Genomic DNA, 17,178 nt, shown 5'->3' with positions numbered 1-17,178 from the left:
AGAAGCATCTGCAATCCATATAGCATTCATATATAGAACATCAGAAAAACAAGATGGCAAAATCCAGCACAAGAAAACCAGATCAGTGGACAGAACCCACTGATAACAGGACTATAGAGTAGCAATTGATGCAGTTCAATTTTCTTTTTTTTTTTAGCATTTGCATATAATTTTTTAATTTAATTAATTGTTAAAAAAAAGTAAGTTTAAATTTTACTTTTCCCCTCACCAGAGGTCAGGTTAGTGTAAACAGTAAACAAAACAGCTATACTATAGCTTACTTATGTGTATTGTGATGTAGTTTGTGTTTTTAGTTTATATATATGTATTCCTGATGATGACCTTGATATAAAAAGTGAAAAGTCGAGCATTATTTTTCTTAGTTGTAAGTAATTGCTCTAACAACGGTTTTGTCTCCATAAATTCTACACAATGAATGCTGATCACTGTGTAACTCTGGGAGAAAGTTTTGTAACTATATTGCAACACATTGATGCAGTATAAGATAAATGATTTTTGTTTCAACAATTAACGTTTCAGCCATGCTTTACTTATATAAAATTAATTTTGACTACGTTTTTCAAAGAAGTTGTAGAGCTTTTAAAGAAGTAAACAAACAAACCATATAAATCTGGATATAGAAAGAGGGTGAATATTCTTAAGCTAATTATAATCCACAAATAGGCTTATGAACATTCAATTATGTTAAAATCTTTTCCTTATTACAGATGAGGATTTCTTTTGTGATAAATAATCCTTATTACAGATGAGGATTTCTTTTGTGATAAATAATCCTTATACTGCCTGAACTTTCAATTGCTTTTTACTTGAACTTCTTTTAAAATTCTTTTCACTTCAAAGAAAAATGCCACACATCTGCACAAAAACTGTATGTAAAGACTGAATGAAAAATGCTTCTACAGAGTAATTATTTAGCATATTATCACACATCTGGTTTAAAGACATTAATGACTGACCTGACTAAAAATTAAGAAAATCAATAAAATTAACAAAACCTAAGAGAGTTAAATTGCAAAGATCGGTGAATTAAGGAACCACCCTTGTCGAAGTGGACAGCATCACAGGTTTCCAACCAACAGGCTATGGGTTCAAATCCCAATTATGGACATGAATGTTTGTAAATGTCTTCAGATGGTAGATAACTTTCATCAGCTGGTGTAAGACCAACACCCTGTTTCTAGTAGCAAGGCTTATACATTGGTCATACATAACTGGTAATTAGTTTACGGAATTAACAATGCATATAAAGTATATTAATTAAAGATAACTTTAATAAATAACTTCTATATTTCGGCAACGTCACGTTGCCATCTTCAGGAACATAAAGATATGGTATGTGCACGCAGGCACTAACAAAAGCAAATGAGGAAGAAAGCAAGAAACTAATATTGCTCCTAAAGTCCTAATGGTGCCCTCTGGTGGGCTGATTTGGTTGACTTGGCAGTTGGGCTGAAGTTCTCAAAATGTATTTGAAGTTCAAATACATTTTGAGAACTTCAGCCCAACTGCCAAGTCAACCAAATCAGCCCACCAGAGGGCACCATTAGGACTTTAGGAGCAATATTAGTTTCTTGCTTTCTTCCTCATTTGCTTTTGTTAGTGCCTGCGTGCACATACCATATCTTTATGTTCCTGAAATGGCAACGTGACGTTGCCGAAATATAGAAGTTATTTATTAAAGTTATCTTTAATTAATATACTTTATATGCGTTGTTAATTCCGTAAACTAATTACCAGTTAACACCCTGTTTATTGGAGTTTCAGTATCACATAGCATTTCAAGTATAATGATGAAACTGAACTGCCATTAAATTATATATGGTGTAATAGAGTTTCAATCCACTGTAAACTGCTAACAAGGGGTCATAATACTAAAGTGATGCTGTATTTATTATTTTAAAATTCAGTATAGGTATCACTTGCTTAATGCGGTTTTGCCTAACATGGGATTTGATTAACGCAGCAAAATTAATTGTGACAATCCCTTTATATACGCAGCAAAAGTTTTAATTAACGCGCCTTTAAATTTACCATGCAAAAACTTGCAAGCCTCAAAGAGTGTTTCCTGGCCAAGTTGTGAGCATGATGATGTTCCTTCCACAAGAAATAATTTAGCTTTCAAAGCTCTTTTGCTTTTAGATAACACACCTAGTCATCCAAATTCCCTTAATGATCTGTGTGAGAATGTGAAAGTTTTATTTTTTCCACCAAATACATCATTGTTACAACCCATGGACATGGGCGTCGTTGCAACTTTCAAAGCCTATTTTTATTAAAAAGACATTCTCAAAGGCAATAGAAACAACAATGCGAGTAAAAGAATTTTGGAAACATTTTAACATTAAACATACCATTGAAAACATTCACGACTCATGGGAGCAGGGGCAAATGCTGGTTTTGAAATTCACGCTTGCTGTTGTTATCATTCAGGGAGTGAGAAGTGTGATTGAAGTCTGATTAGAGGAATAATGAATTACTGACCATTTAAAATTACTGAATTACTGACTATATACACTTGGGTCTCGTTTTATACATATCTATTTTATGCGGTGCATGTTTCATGCAAATTCGGGATTTCTCCGTCGTACATAACGATTATGCACTAAACCGTGAAGTTTAATTTTGCACGTGAGTAAAGTGTTTGTCTTTTCATTATCGTAAGTCTAAATTATTCTAATTTTTATTTTAAAGATTTACTTTGGCCCAATGGAGAAAAAAAAGCACTAAAGAAAAGCAATTTCTTTGGAAATAAAAATTGCAATTTTAGATTGCTTAGCAAAAGGAGAGGGATCGACAGCGATTGGCAAACATTTTAATTTACTTTAAAATCTACCATTTCTGGCACAAAACTAAGTGCCAAATTATCATCGTACTCAAGAGATGCTTTATTAGAAAAAACGGAACGAGCGCTCATAATTTGGATTGAAGAATTAACTCAAAGAAGAATTCCTATAAGTGGTTATTTAATTACCAAAAAGCTCTTCGGTTTTATGAACAGATGAAGTAATTGGAGCCATCTATTTCCTTCCCAGGCTGATAAAGAATTTCCAGATAGAAAAGGATTGCTAACCAGATTTTTAAAAAAGAATGCACTTCATAACATGAAGATTACAGGTAAGGTTGCAGCAGCAGATGAAGCAGCCAAACATTTTCAAGAGAAGTTAGCCAAAATTATTGAAGATGGTGAATATTTGTCCCGATCAAGTGTTTAACGCTGATGAAACAGGAGTGCTTTGGAAGAAAATGCCTAGTTGAAAACTTATGCGAAGTCTGAGAAAAAAGCAAATGGGTTTAAAGCTAGCAAAGACTGAGTAGTGTTGTTACTTTGTAGAATGCATCAGGGGATCGAATGTTGAAACCCCCTCCTAGTAAATCGATCTCTAAGACCACGTGCTCTAAAAAGCAGAGATCTAAAACAGCTGCCGGTACATTGGATGGCTAATACAAAGGCCTGGGTAACAACTGCTAACTGCTGTATTTACTGGATGGTTCAATAATTGCTTTGTACCAGAACTGGAAACATATATGAAGCAAAAAGCTCTCGATTTTAAAGTTTTATTAATTGTTGACAATGCACCAAGTCATCTGCATTTAGAACATTCAGATGTGCAGGTAGTGTTTTTTCCACCCAATACAACAAGCATTATTCAGCCATTAGATCAAGGCATAATTGCTACTTTTAAAAACATATTACGTTAAGCACACTTTTCAATTTATGTTGGATGAACTAGAAAATGAATCATTAACAGTAACTGATGTTTGGAAAAAATTTTCTATTTTGGACTGCTTAAATCATGTTACATCTGCTATCGCTGAAATAAGACTACAAACTTTAAATGCCTGCCGGAAAACAGTTGGGCCTGGATGTATTGCAAACAGTGCAACCATTCAAACATCTACATTATCAGCTGAAATCATTACTTTGGCACATGAATTTGGTGGAGAAGGTTCTGATACATTTAGCGAGAATGATGTAGATGAATTGCTTGTGGATAATGGCTTAAGTGACGATAATATTATTGGATATTGATTAACTTTAGATATCGTCGAAGATCCAAAAAACGATAGTGAAGTGGAAGAAAAATCTGTTCCCCTCACTGAAAATATAATTCGAGAAGGTCTTGAACTGTGCAATAAATTGAAAAATCATTTTCTTGTTAATGACACAAATTTTGAATGAGCCTTTAAATTCCAACGTGAGCTGAAGAACAGTATGTCTGGATATCGCGAGCTGTGTAAAAAATTAGTAAAATTATCATCACAAAGTTTAATCACTGATTACATTTTCAGTAGAAAAAAATCAGCACAGAATGAGGGTGAAGCTAATTCTGTTTATGAAGAACCATTGCCTTTACCATACAGATCTTCTGGTGATGAAAGTGATTTTGCACCAGTTTGCAAACATTACCAAATATTTTCTAATAGCGACAATAATTCTGATGAAGAAACGTAAAAAAAAATTGTTACTTTTCAATAAAATTAAATGAATAAAGCTTTAAAACAAACTTTGGCGTTCTTATTTTCCTGAATTTTTGTAAACGTTTTATGCGATTTTAAGTTTATTTAATTCATTGCTTCGGTTTTATGCAGTTTTAGAACATTATGGAACGTATCCCTAATTTTCCAACGTAAGTTGGGTCTTTTTTGTGCGATTTTTTATATGCAGTTTTCTGTGGAACATATCTACCGCACAAAAAGAGACCAGACTGTATTTAGAAATTTATGTACATTTAATTATACAAATGATATTCTATCTTTTTCAGTTTAGCTACTTGAATACAAATTCTACCGTATGGTTCTTCTTTATGAACTGGTCAATAACATCGTCATAAAAAGTTGGTTGTAACTTAATTTTCCCAAGCAACACACACTTGTAAAGGTTGGCTGAAGCTCACTAGCTAGAGTAACTTTCTGCATATGGCCTGTGTTTAAGACGACGTGAAGGGAGCGGAAATGGCTATACGTGCACATGAAATCACAGTGCTGCTGCAAGGACCTGGAAGCTCCCACAACCAAGCAAGCCAAAGCAGCTTTGACTAGATGAACAAGCATCAGCCTTCAATACACAACGCCAAGCTCAATTATTGCTGTGCAAACTTAAGGTGCCTTCTGTCTACAAAAATAAAAGCCTAAATGGAATGCTTATAAATGCATACATTTATTAACAAATAAATATTACTTGTTTCTCAAGTAATAAGCTTGTGCAGCAAGCATAGCAAGCATGGAGAATTCACCCCTGCATGAGAGCTGTTTGGAAAAACCTTTGCCAGAATGCACTAATGACTTAGGTGGTTTTCAAAATCCTGTGAACACCGCATGGTTGAAGAAATCGTTGCAATTGGTGAAGACCTTACTTGGTTTTGATGGTGCTGATGCAGATGTTAAAGAATTATTGGATTCAAATTCAAAAGATATGAGTGAAAACGATCTTGAAATTGAACAATAATGTGCATATAATGACAACAAACAAATGAAATGTGAACACGAGGGTTCCAAAGGAGATAACAAACAAAGAACTGGATGGAATATTTAGCAGTTTAGAATCACTTAAGCAGCAAATAATGGATATGGATCCAGATGTTAATCGAAGAATGCTTGTTTGTCAAGGTCTAGAGCAGTGCTTTCCAAACTTTTCATGTTGGTGACACACTTTTTAGACAAACATAATTTCGCAGCACAGTAATTCAGTTTGATGTGCCTCTCATTGGTCATGTGGCCAGATCGGATGTAGTTTACGTATATGCTTTTACAATTATATTTTGTATAACTTTTAGAAGGTTTATTTAAAAATCTCTTCCTGTTCATCCGATACTGGGTTAATAAAAATTCACTATTTATAGTAAGTGATTAATCACTTACTATAAATAGTTGAAACCTTTTGTTGAACCAACCATTGAAAGAGCGTCATCTCTGCATATTCCTAAACAATTTAACCATAGCAAATTATTTTCCTTCATGAAGCAATCTACTGTTTTAAATATATCTTCGCCTCTAGTTTTCATTGGAAGTTCTAGACAACACAAGAATTGCTGAATAATTCTGTTAGTATGAATGAAATGTATAAAAACGAGTAACTGCGTTTTAATTAAAGGCTCTGCACAATTTAGCTTCTGTTTACATTTACTGTCACTCATACTTGAATGAACTATAGAAAACCACAACGAAAACGAAACTGATGGTTGCATGCAGGTCGGTATAGACTCAGGGAGGGGATTCTGAGCAGTTAACCAAATATCTTCTTTAACGGTGCTAACTAAAAGTTGTACCGGTACTTTGCGAAATCGATTCCGCTGTGGAAATTTTCAGCGATTATTCTGTTTAATGCTTTATGTTCGTGCGACACACCTTCACACTGCAGCTGACACACTAACGTGTCGCGACACACAGTTGGAAAGCTCTGGTCTAGAAAGTCATTTTGCTTGTTATCATAGAATTTATGCTGATAAGAAAAAAAACTAAAACTGTTCAAACGACTCGATAACTTTTTTTGATAAAAAAATTGCAGTAGCTAATGTAGGTACAATCATTTATTAAACATTTACTTTGCATTCATTTTTTATTTTTCCTAAAAAGGTACCATATAAAACAAATCATTAATACAGTAATCGATCATGGACAAATTGTAATTTTTACCATTGATATAGAGGGGTGCTTAAGGGTCAAAGCTGTATAACTGAGAGGAGACCTCCACATAGCCTTTAAAGGAATGCGGAGAACCGACCAGGGCTTCTGACCTAATGTCCAATCCTCACCTTCTCATGGTGCACCCTGTTGTGTATCTACTTTGATACTGAACGAACGAGGATGGGCTGGCAATTTGGGATTTAGCCGACCAAATTGTATTCTTATTGGTTAAACCAAAATAAAAAAATGATGGTACAACATGACAAAATTTCATGCCTGCTGGGGCGTCGCCCGGTTAAACAAGGCCCCCGTTGTTTTCGCCAGGGAACCAGGGCGAACAGCGAAAAGTCAGCTACTGGAACAAATCTGAAAATAAACCCCAACTCAACATCACCAGAGTTAAAGATCGGTACTATCAACGTAAGAAGCCTGAATGGCAAAGAAATGGAGCTAGCTGAGGAATTAGATAAGTACCAGATCGACATAATAGGGGTGACTGAAACAAAAAAGACCAAAACTGGTGAGATCTTTCTGAGCAATAGGATATTAGGAAAGAACTTGACATTGTCAGCATCCAGGAATGTGTTAGCAGAGCTAATCTCAGATGGTATGGTCACTTAAATAGAATGGGAGAGGAAAGATTAGCAAAACAAGTGTTCTCTGCCAGGTTGGCAGGAAAACGACCCAGAGGAAGACCAAGATATAGGTGGATTGATACTGTACAAAGTGCCTTAGACGATAGAAATATAAGATCTGATAATGTTGGAGTCTCGACAAGTAACAGACTGATTTGGAGGAAAATTGTAGATAGGAAGTTAGTAATGATGTAATTTTTTCATGTAGTACTGTCATATCCTGTACACCCCTTGAGGGTACATGGCAGGAATTTGATGATGATGATGAATTTTGATATACACGGTAACATCGAGGGATTAATTACTCGAGTTAATCAAGGGATACGTGTATTTTAGGATTGACAGATTCATACGACTGTAATGAGTAATTTACTGACATCATAAAATTCTATATAAATATTTATTCATTTACATATATATTGATAAAATCAGAAATACTGACTCTAATCAGAATCTGGAGAACTATATTCTAATTCTAGAATATTTTCTGGCTTAAAAGGCACAGTCTTCTCAATGTTCTTTTTAATGCCAATTTGCATTCCTTGCTCTATGTTGCACATCTCAGGTAAGCAGTTTTCTTCAAAAATAGGAACTGGTTTACATAACAGCTTACCAGAAATGTCTTTTGATGAAAATTTCAGGGGTTCATTTAATGTCTGAACATTAACATTCATGTGAATGTTAACTTCTTTCTCCTCTTCCTTTTCATTTTCTAAAATTGGAGTTCTAATCCTAGTTAGTTGATTACCAGCATGTGAGTCCACTGAAACCAAAATAATTCATATATTAGATAAAAAATAAAACCAATAAATCAAAACTGGCAATTTGCAAGTTATTTTATCATTGTTATGATAGTTATAATATGTTCATTGTATAATTTAATTTTTCATTTTTTGAATGTTCTTATTAGTTCCAAAATTCAGCAGATGTAATTTCAGAATTCAATTTTCAATAGTGTACTTTACAGAAAGCTGAGATATAATTAAGTAAACGATGCACCTCTCCCTATAAAAAATATAATCAAAATGAATCAAATACTCTGGGCCATGATGCAATCAGTCTTGAATTATCCAACCAAAGTCATCATCAAATTTCTACTTGAGGGTACATTCCTGCCATGCGCCCTCAAGGGGTGTACAGGATATGATAGTACTAAATGAAAAATTTACATCATTACTAACTTCCTATCTACAATTTTCCTCCAAATCAGTCTGTTACTTGTAAAGACTCCAACATTATCAGATCTTATATTTCTATCATCTAAAGCACTTTGTACCGTATCAATCCACCTATATCTTGGTCTTCTTCCGGGTTGTCTTCATGCCAACCTGGCAGAGAACACTTGTTTTGCTAATTTTTCCTCGCCCATTTTCTGTTTAAGTGACCATACCAGCTGAGATTAGCTCTGCTAAAGCATTGCTGGACTTTCTCATCTTTCTCAGAACCGTCATATCTGCGGTCTCTAGTCTTTGGTCAAGTGTTTTACTTCTGACCCAGCTCTAGGATCCATAAGTTAAAACTGGTTTGAACACTGTCTTGTATACAATATATAACTATATTGTATACAAGACAGTATAAATCTAATTTAGTGTTCTGACTAATTTCTCTCTTATTCCATATGAATTAATTATTCAATTCACTTCCTACAATACAGATTTGTTGATTCAGTTGTCTATTTCCATATTTAATTTACCATCTTCACTAAAAATAGTGCCTAAGTAGGTGAAATGTTTTACTTGTTCCACAGGTTCTCCGTTCACGATGCAGTTGACATTTTCAACGATTCTGCCTATTTTCATTGTCTTTGTCTTTTTATTGCTGACTTTCATACCATATCTATTACAACAGTTATTCAATTTAGTCAGGGAATCTTGCAGACTTGTAGCAGATTTATTTAGAAGTATAACATTGTCTGCATAAAGCAAAGAGCTAACAAGTTTGATATAATGTTTTCATATTTGATATTTGTTTTCATAATGTAATCCATATAGATAATGAATAACAGAGGGGATAACAATTCTTCTCAACTGCTTCTCAAGTATACTTGCATAAATCTTACCAGGAACACTCAATAGGGAAATACTTCTGTAATTCTCACATTCAGTTTTATTTCTCTTTTTATATATGGGTACTATGAGAGCTCTACTCCAATTATTGGGAATTCGTCCCTCTGTTCAGGCCTTCTGAACTATGCAGTGCAGCCACTGGAAGACTGTTATACCACCATACTTCAGCATTTCTGGTCGAATATTATCTACTCCTGCTATCTTTCCACATTTCAAGCCTCTGATGGCTTTTTCTACTTCAAGTATGGACAGAGGTGTAGCCAGAGCTTTTGCTGCCCGGAACGGTCACTGATTTTACCCCCACTCAATACACACCAAAAATATTACAAAAATCAAAACGACTTATAGGGAAATAAATTAAAACACTATGTTTATTTTTGAAGTAAAACTTTAATTTCAACATTTTAAAATGTATTTTTTTTGCTTTTCTGTTAGCAAAATCATCGATGACATTAGCACAGTCTATTTCATAATAATGTAAGTAATTCTTAATGTATTTAATCTATTTTATTTAGAAAAACTCCTCTCACAACTAGCAACAGTTACAACGATTGTGAGGAAAATTCGCAGTAGTATTACAATATTTGGAAATGAGTTCTCGAGACTGTATTTTAGAATTAATTGCAAAAGTTCAAAAAGGTTAAAAGTGCCGCACAAGGCTGACCGCCTCCTCTGCCCCATCCGTAGCTATGCCTCCGAGTATCGATATATATTCCTGACTGTATGCCTGTTGAGTGTTTTTTACCACTGTGCTATCACTGTGTATTACAGTGATACGCAGTGTTTCATTTAGTAATTTTTCGAAGTAATTGCTCCATACTTCAAGGATATCTTTTTCTCTCGTTTTCATGTTACCTTTATCACTCCTTTTACAGCACTCTTTTCTCCATTTCTAAGCTTCTTCAACAACCTCCAGAATATCTTATCACCTTCTTGATATTTATTTTCTATGTTCTTGCCAAAGTCCTCCCAGACTTCTGTTTAGCTAGTTTTACAGAGAGTTTAGCTTTCTTGCATTTGTCTCTATATTCTCTAAGAGCACAAGCTGACTTATTTGCCAGGAACTTTTGATATGCTTTCTTCTTTTCCTTCACTGCCTCTTTAACTTCCTGTGTCCACCATGGATTTCTGATTTTTCTATCCTTGCCAACAACCTCACCACATGCTTCTCTGGCTGAATCAATCAAGGTTTTCTTCAAGGCTTGCCACTGAATCTCCAATGTTTGGTTCCTGTTCTCAAACTCTTTCATTTTTTCTTCAATAATCTTTGCGTATTTTAGTCTAAAGTTCACATCTGAGAGCTGCTCAACTTTTGTTCGCTTTAAAACTTTCTTACATGTTATTCTTTTCAATATGAAATTCAATTTTATCCTGCTCAAGACTAAATAGTGATCACTTCCAATTTCAAATCCTCTGTACACTCTGGTGTCCTGCACCAGGGAGAAAACACCACTATCAACAATAACATAGTCAATGAGACTTTTCTTATTTCTTGTCTCTTCTCTCCATGTGAATTTGTGCACATTTTTTGTTGGAACATGGCGTTAGTAATAACCAGTTCATGTCCTGAGCAGAAATCCAACAGGTATTTGCCATTATTATTAGCTTTGCTCTTTTCTACAAATTTTCCCAAAATACTTTTGTATGTCTGACAATCATTTCCTACTCTGCTATTTAGATCCCCAACAAGGACCAACTTTTCCTTTTTCATTATGTCAGCTGCTTTCTCTAAATCCTCAAAAAATTCCTCCACTTCTACCTTAGTAGTTCTGTGATACCATAGGCACAAATAAGTCTCATTGTCCAGTTCCCCATTCTGATATTTGCCCACATCACTATACTTGAGACTGCCTGCCATTCAAGAAGATTAGCCTCGTATTTAGTGTTGAATACTATGGCTACTCCTTCTTTTCCTTGATTGTTATTGCCTGAATATAACATTTTCATTTTCTTATGTTGATGGTACCGATCTTTAACTCTGGTGATCTTGAGTTGGGGTGATTATTTCAGATTTGTTCCAATAGCTGACTTTTCGCTGTTCACCCTGGTTCCCTGGAAAAACAACGGGGGCCTTGTTTAACAGGGCGACCCCATTGAGCATGAAATTTTGTCATGTTATACCATCATTTTGTATTTTGGTTTAAGCCAATAAGAATACAATTTGGTCGGCTAAATCCCAAATTGCCAGCCCATCCTTGTTCGTTCAGTATCCAGGTAGATATCCAACAGGGTGCACCACAAGAAGGTGAGGATTGGACATTAGGTCAGAAGCTCTGGTTGGTTCTCCGCATTCCTTTAAAGGCTATGTGGAGGTCTCTTCTCAGTTATACAGCTTTGACCCTTAAGCACCCTTAATTATATTATATAATATGTTATAAAATAGTAATGCTGTTAAAATGCAGAAAGAAAGGTGAAAGATTTATTTGTTTTGGCTGGAACCAATGGCCTGAGATGTGAGACATACAGTATGAGGAAGGATGTAAAAAAGTTCTTGTAAGAAGCAAAAAAACAAAAGTGAGAAGGTGAAGTTTGTGAGTGTACTGCCATGCAACGAGAGGCAGACTGAAATGGAGGGCGATGATAGCTAATGAATCAATGCACAGGTTGTGCAAAAAGGAATGACAGAGTTTGTGAACCTATGGCTTGAGTTTGATGGATGTAAAGATTTGTACAATGCTGATGGACTGCACTGAAATGGATTTGGAATTAGGTGTCTAGAGAGCTTTGTTCACTGGGAGTGTGGAAGTGCAAAGGAAAGAAAACTAAAGAATATTAAGACAAATGCAAACTAGATTTGATTCAGCATGTGAAAGCACCTATGAAGCAAATGAGTGTGAGAATGACCAAGTGCAGAATCTAGTCTCTTAAGCAAAAATATTGAATAGGGTAGTCAATTCAGGATGTATAGGTGTGTTGGGCCTAAGAAGTTCTACAGTTACTATATAGCCAAAAGCATTGTGAATAACAGAAAGGGGTTTTGGGCATTGACTTGCAACCTCATCAAAAGTTATAGGCATTAGCAAGACTTGGCTAACAGCAGATGACATAGTTACAGGGAGAGAATGTGATAGATTTAGTACTTTCAGGGAGGAGAGAGAGTAGACAGGACAGGGGTGGAGTATTGCTGACAACAGCAGATGAATTGCAACCAACAAGTGTAGTAGTCAGTCATGCAGATTACAGTTCTTTTTGAGTCAATCTTGTGTGAAATTGAAGCCAATTAGGGCAAAATATAAAATTAGTTAAAATAGTACAATGAGTGCAAGTTGAGTAATTATTATGGAAGACTTCAACTACAGACATAGATTGTAAGGAAGAAAGATCACATGGCCAGAAGGAAATGTAAGTGGAGGAGGGCAAAATAATAAGGAGGATCTAAGTCAGTGGTAGCAAATTATAGACTAATTAGTATTTCAGAAGGGGTGGTAAAATTACTGGAAAATGGTCAAAAATAGAATTCAGGAAGGAGTGGATAAGAATATGACACTCTATGAGGGACAGCACAGCTTTTTGAAGGGTCAGTCAAACTTTTAGTAAAAAATTAACTTTTTTAATAGTGACAACTGAGTTGGATAAAGAAAATGGCCACATGATGATACTACTGGATTTTACAAAAGTTCTGACAAATGGTGATGGATAGGAAACTGATGCTATGGATAAAAGTGTGGCTGATGGATAGTTACCAAAGAGTAGTATATGGAGGAGCAGAAGCCAGGAGAAGGCAGGTGACTAGTGGTGTGCTGCAGAGAATTGTGATTGGACCAATGCTGTTTAATTTGTACATAAATGATACAGGAAGTAATCTCAAGGGAGATATTCAATTATTTGAGGATGATACAAAGTTCATCATCATCATCACAAACCATGGGCTCACTGCCCGTTGATGTCTCATGCCTGTTTCACTATCTTCTTCCACTTTTCTTTGTCCAGTGATTTAAATAGGATGATTGTACAGTTTTTGTACACCCATTCCACACCAGTCTTTTATATCATCTATCCATTCTCTGTATGGTCTACCTCCTCTGTTTAAACCATCCAAAATACCAAACATAAATGTCTTTATCTTCCGGTCCTCACTCATTCTACAGATGTGTCCAAATAATTGCAGCTTCCATTTTATAATCTTATGCATTAGATTCTGTTTTGGTTGTATCTTCTGATAGAGTTCTTCATTGGTGATTTTCTGTACCCATCCTATTCTTAGAATCTTTCTGCAATAAGTTCTTTCAAATGCCAAATTTCTTTTTCTTGATTCTTTATTTATTACCCACGTTTCAGATCTGTACAGTACACCGCTGAAGATGCATGTTTTCAGTACTCTTAGTTTTGATTGCAGACTGATCACTTTACTTTTCCAGATGTTATCCATGGCCTTCAGATTTGTTCTTCCCTTTGCAATCCTGATCTTTATTTCTTTTTTACAGTCCAAGTCATATGTCAGTTTACTTCCCAAATATGTGAATTGTTCTACATTTTCTATATCAGTTCCATCCACTTGTATCTTTTGTTTCATGTTCTTCAATCAAGTCAATTAAATTAGTCAATCAAGGTGATGTGGAGAGCTTGCAGGATGATTTAAATAGGATGATTGTATAGGAAAAACATAATGGATGTCAATTTAATGTGGAAAAATGTAAAGTCGTGCATTTTGGGAAACAAAGATTACAATGTCCTCTAGGAAATTCATGAAGGTAGGGATTTGAGATTAGTAGTAGATAGAGAGCTGAAGTTTAGAGGGTATACTGCTAAAGTAGCTATGGTAGCTCACAGGATTAATTGGTTATTGAAGAATACACTAACAAGCAGAGATAAGGGAGTTATCATTCCTCTTTATAAAGTCTTGATATGAGCACATCTGGATTACAGTACTCAGGTCTGGTTATCTAGGTTTCTTTGGGATGAGGAAATGGCAGAGAGAGAGAAGCCAGAGAGGAGTGACCAAGATGGGGAGTTTTCTGTGAAATGCTCGCTATGAAGATAGATTGCAAAAAAGAGGAGGATATAATAGAGACATACAAGTTACTTAAAGACTTCTATAGGATTGATGTGAGAGAAATGTTTCAGCACTTGGCCAGAGGGAGTAGAACAAGAAGTCATCCCTGGAAGTTGGGAGAGTGTGGTTAGAAAGGGTGAGAAGACTAGATTTTTCACTTGAGGAGTGATGAATGAATGGAATGGGTTGCCTGGGGCAGTTGTGAGTGCTTTGTATGTTAATGGTTTCAAAGTGATGTATCATAGATACTGTGTTGTTCTGTCTCCCATGATGAGTCTTAGGATTCCATGGAGGTGCTGAAATAATAATAAATATGAAAGAATGATATGACATTTGGCTTTGATTGAAAAGACTTGAGTTTGAATGCCACCTTCGATGCCATGAATATCATTATATGAGTTTTCCAATTGCAAGCAATTTAGATGTTTTTGTACAGAGGAGGAAGAAGCAGAAACCTGAGTTCTTCCCAGAAATTCAGATTTTTCATCCTGTAAAACATGCAAGCCAGCCAGGAAATGTTTAATTAGCAGACCTAATATAATGGCTTCACACTCTTAGATATTTTAGCTGTAATTTTAACCAAATCAAACCAAACTGACAAGTATATGGTAAAATATACACATAACCTATAAAGCTGAGATGAATTTGTAATGAATTTTAGCAAATGTCCCAGTTAAAATGCATCAAATGATTTACGATGTGATATTCAATCAAACATGAGCAAATGAATGTCTATAGATGTACAGATGAACATGTCTTGTGAAACTATATGTTTTCATACTGGAATTAAATGTCCTATCAAAAAGAAACTGGACTGTTGGTCAGTGTCTATGTCATTGGCATAGACACTGCTGAGTCAGCCTGCCACGTGGTTGAGCTGTGTGCACCAGAACTTGTATAACACACATTATTCTTTAATAAATTTAGTTTAATCCTTCATCCAAGTGTAAGCAAACAAAGTTTGAGCCTGAAGTATCTCCAGAACTAAGGCAACGCATGGTAACTGTAGACAAAGCTCTCATTACTCCTTGTCTTAGAATCTCCCATAATGCAAAGCACATCTCCTTGTGGACATGTATAATGCTATGCATTAAGGGAAGAGCCACTACCCAGACTGGTTTTGACCTTTACTGAGGTCTCGTCAGTGGGAGCCAGAGGTAAATATGATATCGTATAAGTAAATATGACTGCTCCATTGCTTCCACCGTGGTATCACCACCTCTGGGTCTAGCTCCCACTGACGAGACCTCAATAAAGGTCGAAACCAGTCTGGATAGTGGTCCTTCCCTTAATGCATAGTATTATATATGTCCACAAGGAGATGTGCTTTGCATTATGGGAGATACTAAGACAAGGAGTGATGAGAGCTTGGCCCACTTTTACCATGAGTTGCCTCAGTCCTGATGATACTTCAGGTGCAAACTTTGTTTGTTTACACTTGGATAAAAGATTAAACTAAATTTGTTACAGTCTAACCAAGTGGAAAAAACTTTCATCATCTTTCTCTAAATCCAGAATGATTTAATAATAAGGTGAGATACCTTTTGGCAACTTGTATAAGTAAATATGACTTTTCTATTGCTTCTGCTTTAGTATTACCACCTCTGGGTCTGGCTCCCACTGATGAGACCTCAGAAAAGTCGAAACCGGTCTGGATAGTGGCCCTTCCCTTAATGCATAGCATTACACATGTCTGCAAGGAGATGTGCTTTGCATTATGGGAGATACTAAGACAAGGAGTGATGTAAGCTTGGTCCACCTTTACCACAAGTTGCTTCAGTCCTGAAGATACTTCAGGCACTCTGTTTGTTTACACTTGGATAAAGGATTAAACTAAATTTAGTATAGTCTAACAAAGTTAAAAAAAAAACAACTTCCAACACATTATTCTTATCAAGTGTTTGTGGCATTCTGAGATTTTGCCACGAACACAAAATTAGAACAAAGGGCAAAAAAAGTTTTCATAAAACTGGGGAAATCTGCCACAGAGACGCTTGAATTACTTTGTAAAGCATATGAAAACGAAGCCATGAACCGAACTCAGTGTTTTGCATTTTTAGAAGGGCGGAACCATCTTAGAGGATGACTGTCCACCAGATCAATCCATAAAAATGTCAAAAAAATTCGACAGAGCATTCATTCAGATCAATGCATCACCATCCAGGAAGTTGCTGACAGAGATGGCATTTCATGTGAAACAGCTCAAACAATCATCACAAAAGATTTGAACATGCATCGCGTCACTGACAAGTTCATACTCTGTCTCTTGACTTCTAACCAGAAGGAGCACTGTGTGAACGTTTGTCAAGATCTTTATCAAAAGGTCATTGATGACCCAACCTTCATCTCAAGGGTCATCACAGGAGAAAAGTCCGTGCGGTTAGCCTAGTGGCTTTGTGCTTCACAACCATATGACTGGGGATGGAATGTCCCAGGTTCGATTCCCATCGAAGATGTGAGGAATTTGAGGATCTCCCTCAGCCATAGCCAAGTTAGCTGGTCTTGGGCATGGACAGCAGGGTTTTTCCCACCAGTTTATCTGGCGTTTTTCATTCCGCAAGCAGGCAAACCGGCCCCGTGAACACACACGTATCTACAGCCATAAATACTTAACCCCCCATGAGGGGGGCCCCATCTCGCCCTAATAGGGACGGAGGAGAAAAAGGGAGGAAACTCCATACGAATAAATAAATAAATAAACAGGAGACAAGACTTGGGTTTATGGCTATGGCCCAGAGACAAAATAGCACCTGTCACAATGGAAGAGTTCATATTCCCCAAGACTGAAGACAACAAGGTAAATCAGGAGTGCGACAAAGAAGGAGGTGGTGGTTTGACC

At 36.0% G+C, this 17,178-nt stretch overlaps 1 protein-coding gene across 7 annotated transcripts in view; it reads right to left on the bottom strand.

The window, feature by feature from the left end:
• Positions 1–17,178, bottom strand: part of LOC150093021 (uncharacterized) — a 79,814-nt gene that overhangs the window by 24,811 nt on the left and 37,825 nt on the right. For 6 of the 7 annotated variants that reach the window (XR_016550398.1, XM_090413272.1, XM_090413268.1 and 3 more), the window contains one exon: positions 7,723–8,043. Coding sequence is in view for 6 of the 7 variants with exons in the window: in XM_090413272.1 (XP_090269398.1) it covers positions 7,724–8,043 (320 nt within the window). In the remaining variant the exon portion in view is untranslated. The remainder of the gene's footprint in view (positions 1–7,722; positions 8,044–17,178) is intronic. The other variant, XM_090413274.1, reaches the window with a different exon arrangement.

This window comes from Typopeltis vanoorti, chromosome 24 (genome assembly GCF_054136105.1).
Source record: "Typopeltis vanoorti isolate ZY-2024b chromosome 24, IOZ_Tvanoo_1.0, whole genome shotgun sequence".
NCBI lineage: Eukaryota > Metazoa > Arthropoda > Arachnida > Uropygi > Thelyphonidae > Typopeltis > Typopeltis vanoorti.
The sequence above is the reverse complement of the archived record's forward strand: the minus strand, read 5'-3'. Positions and strand labels throughout refer to the sequence as shown.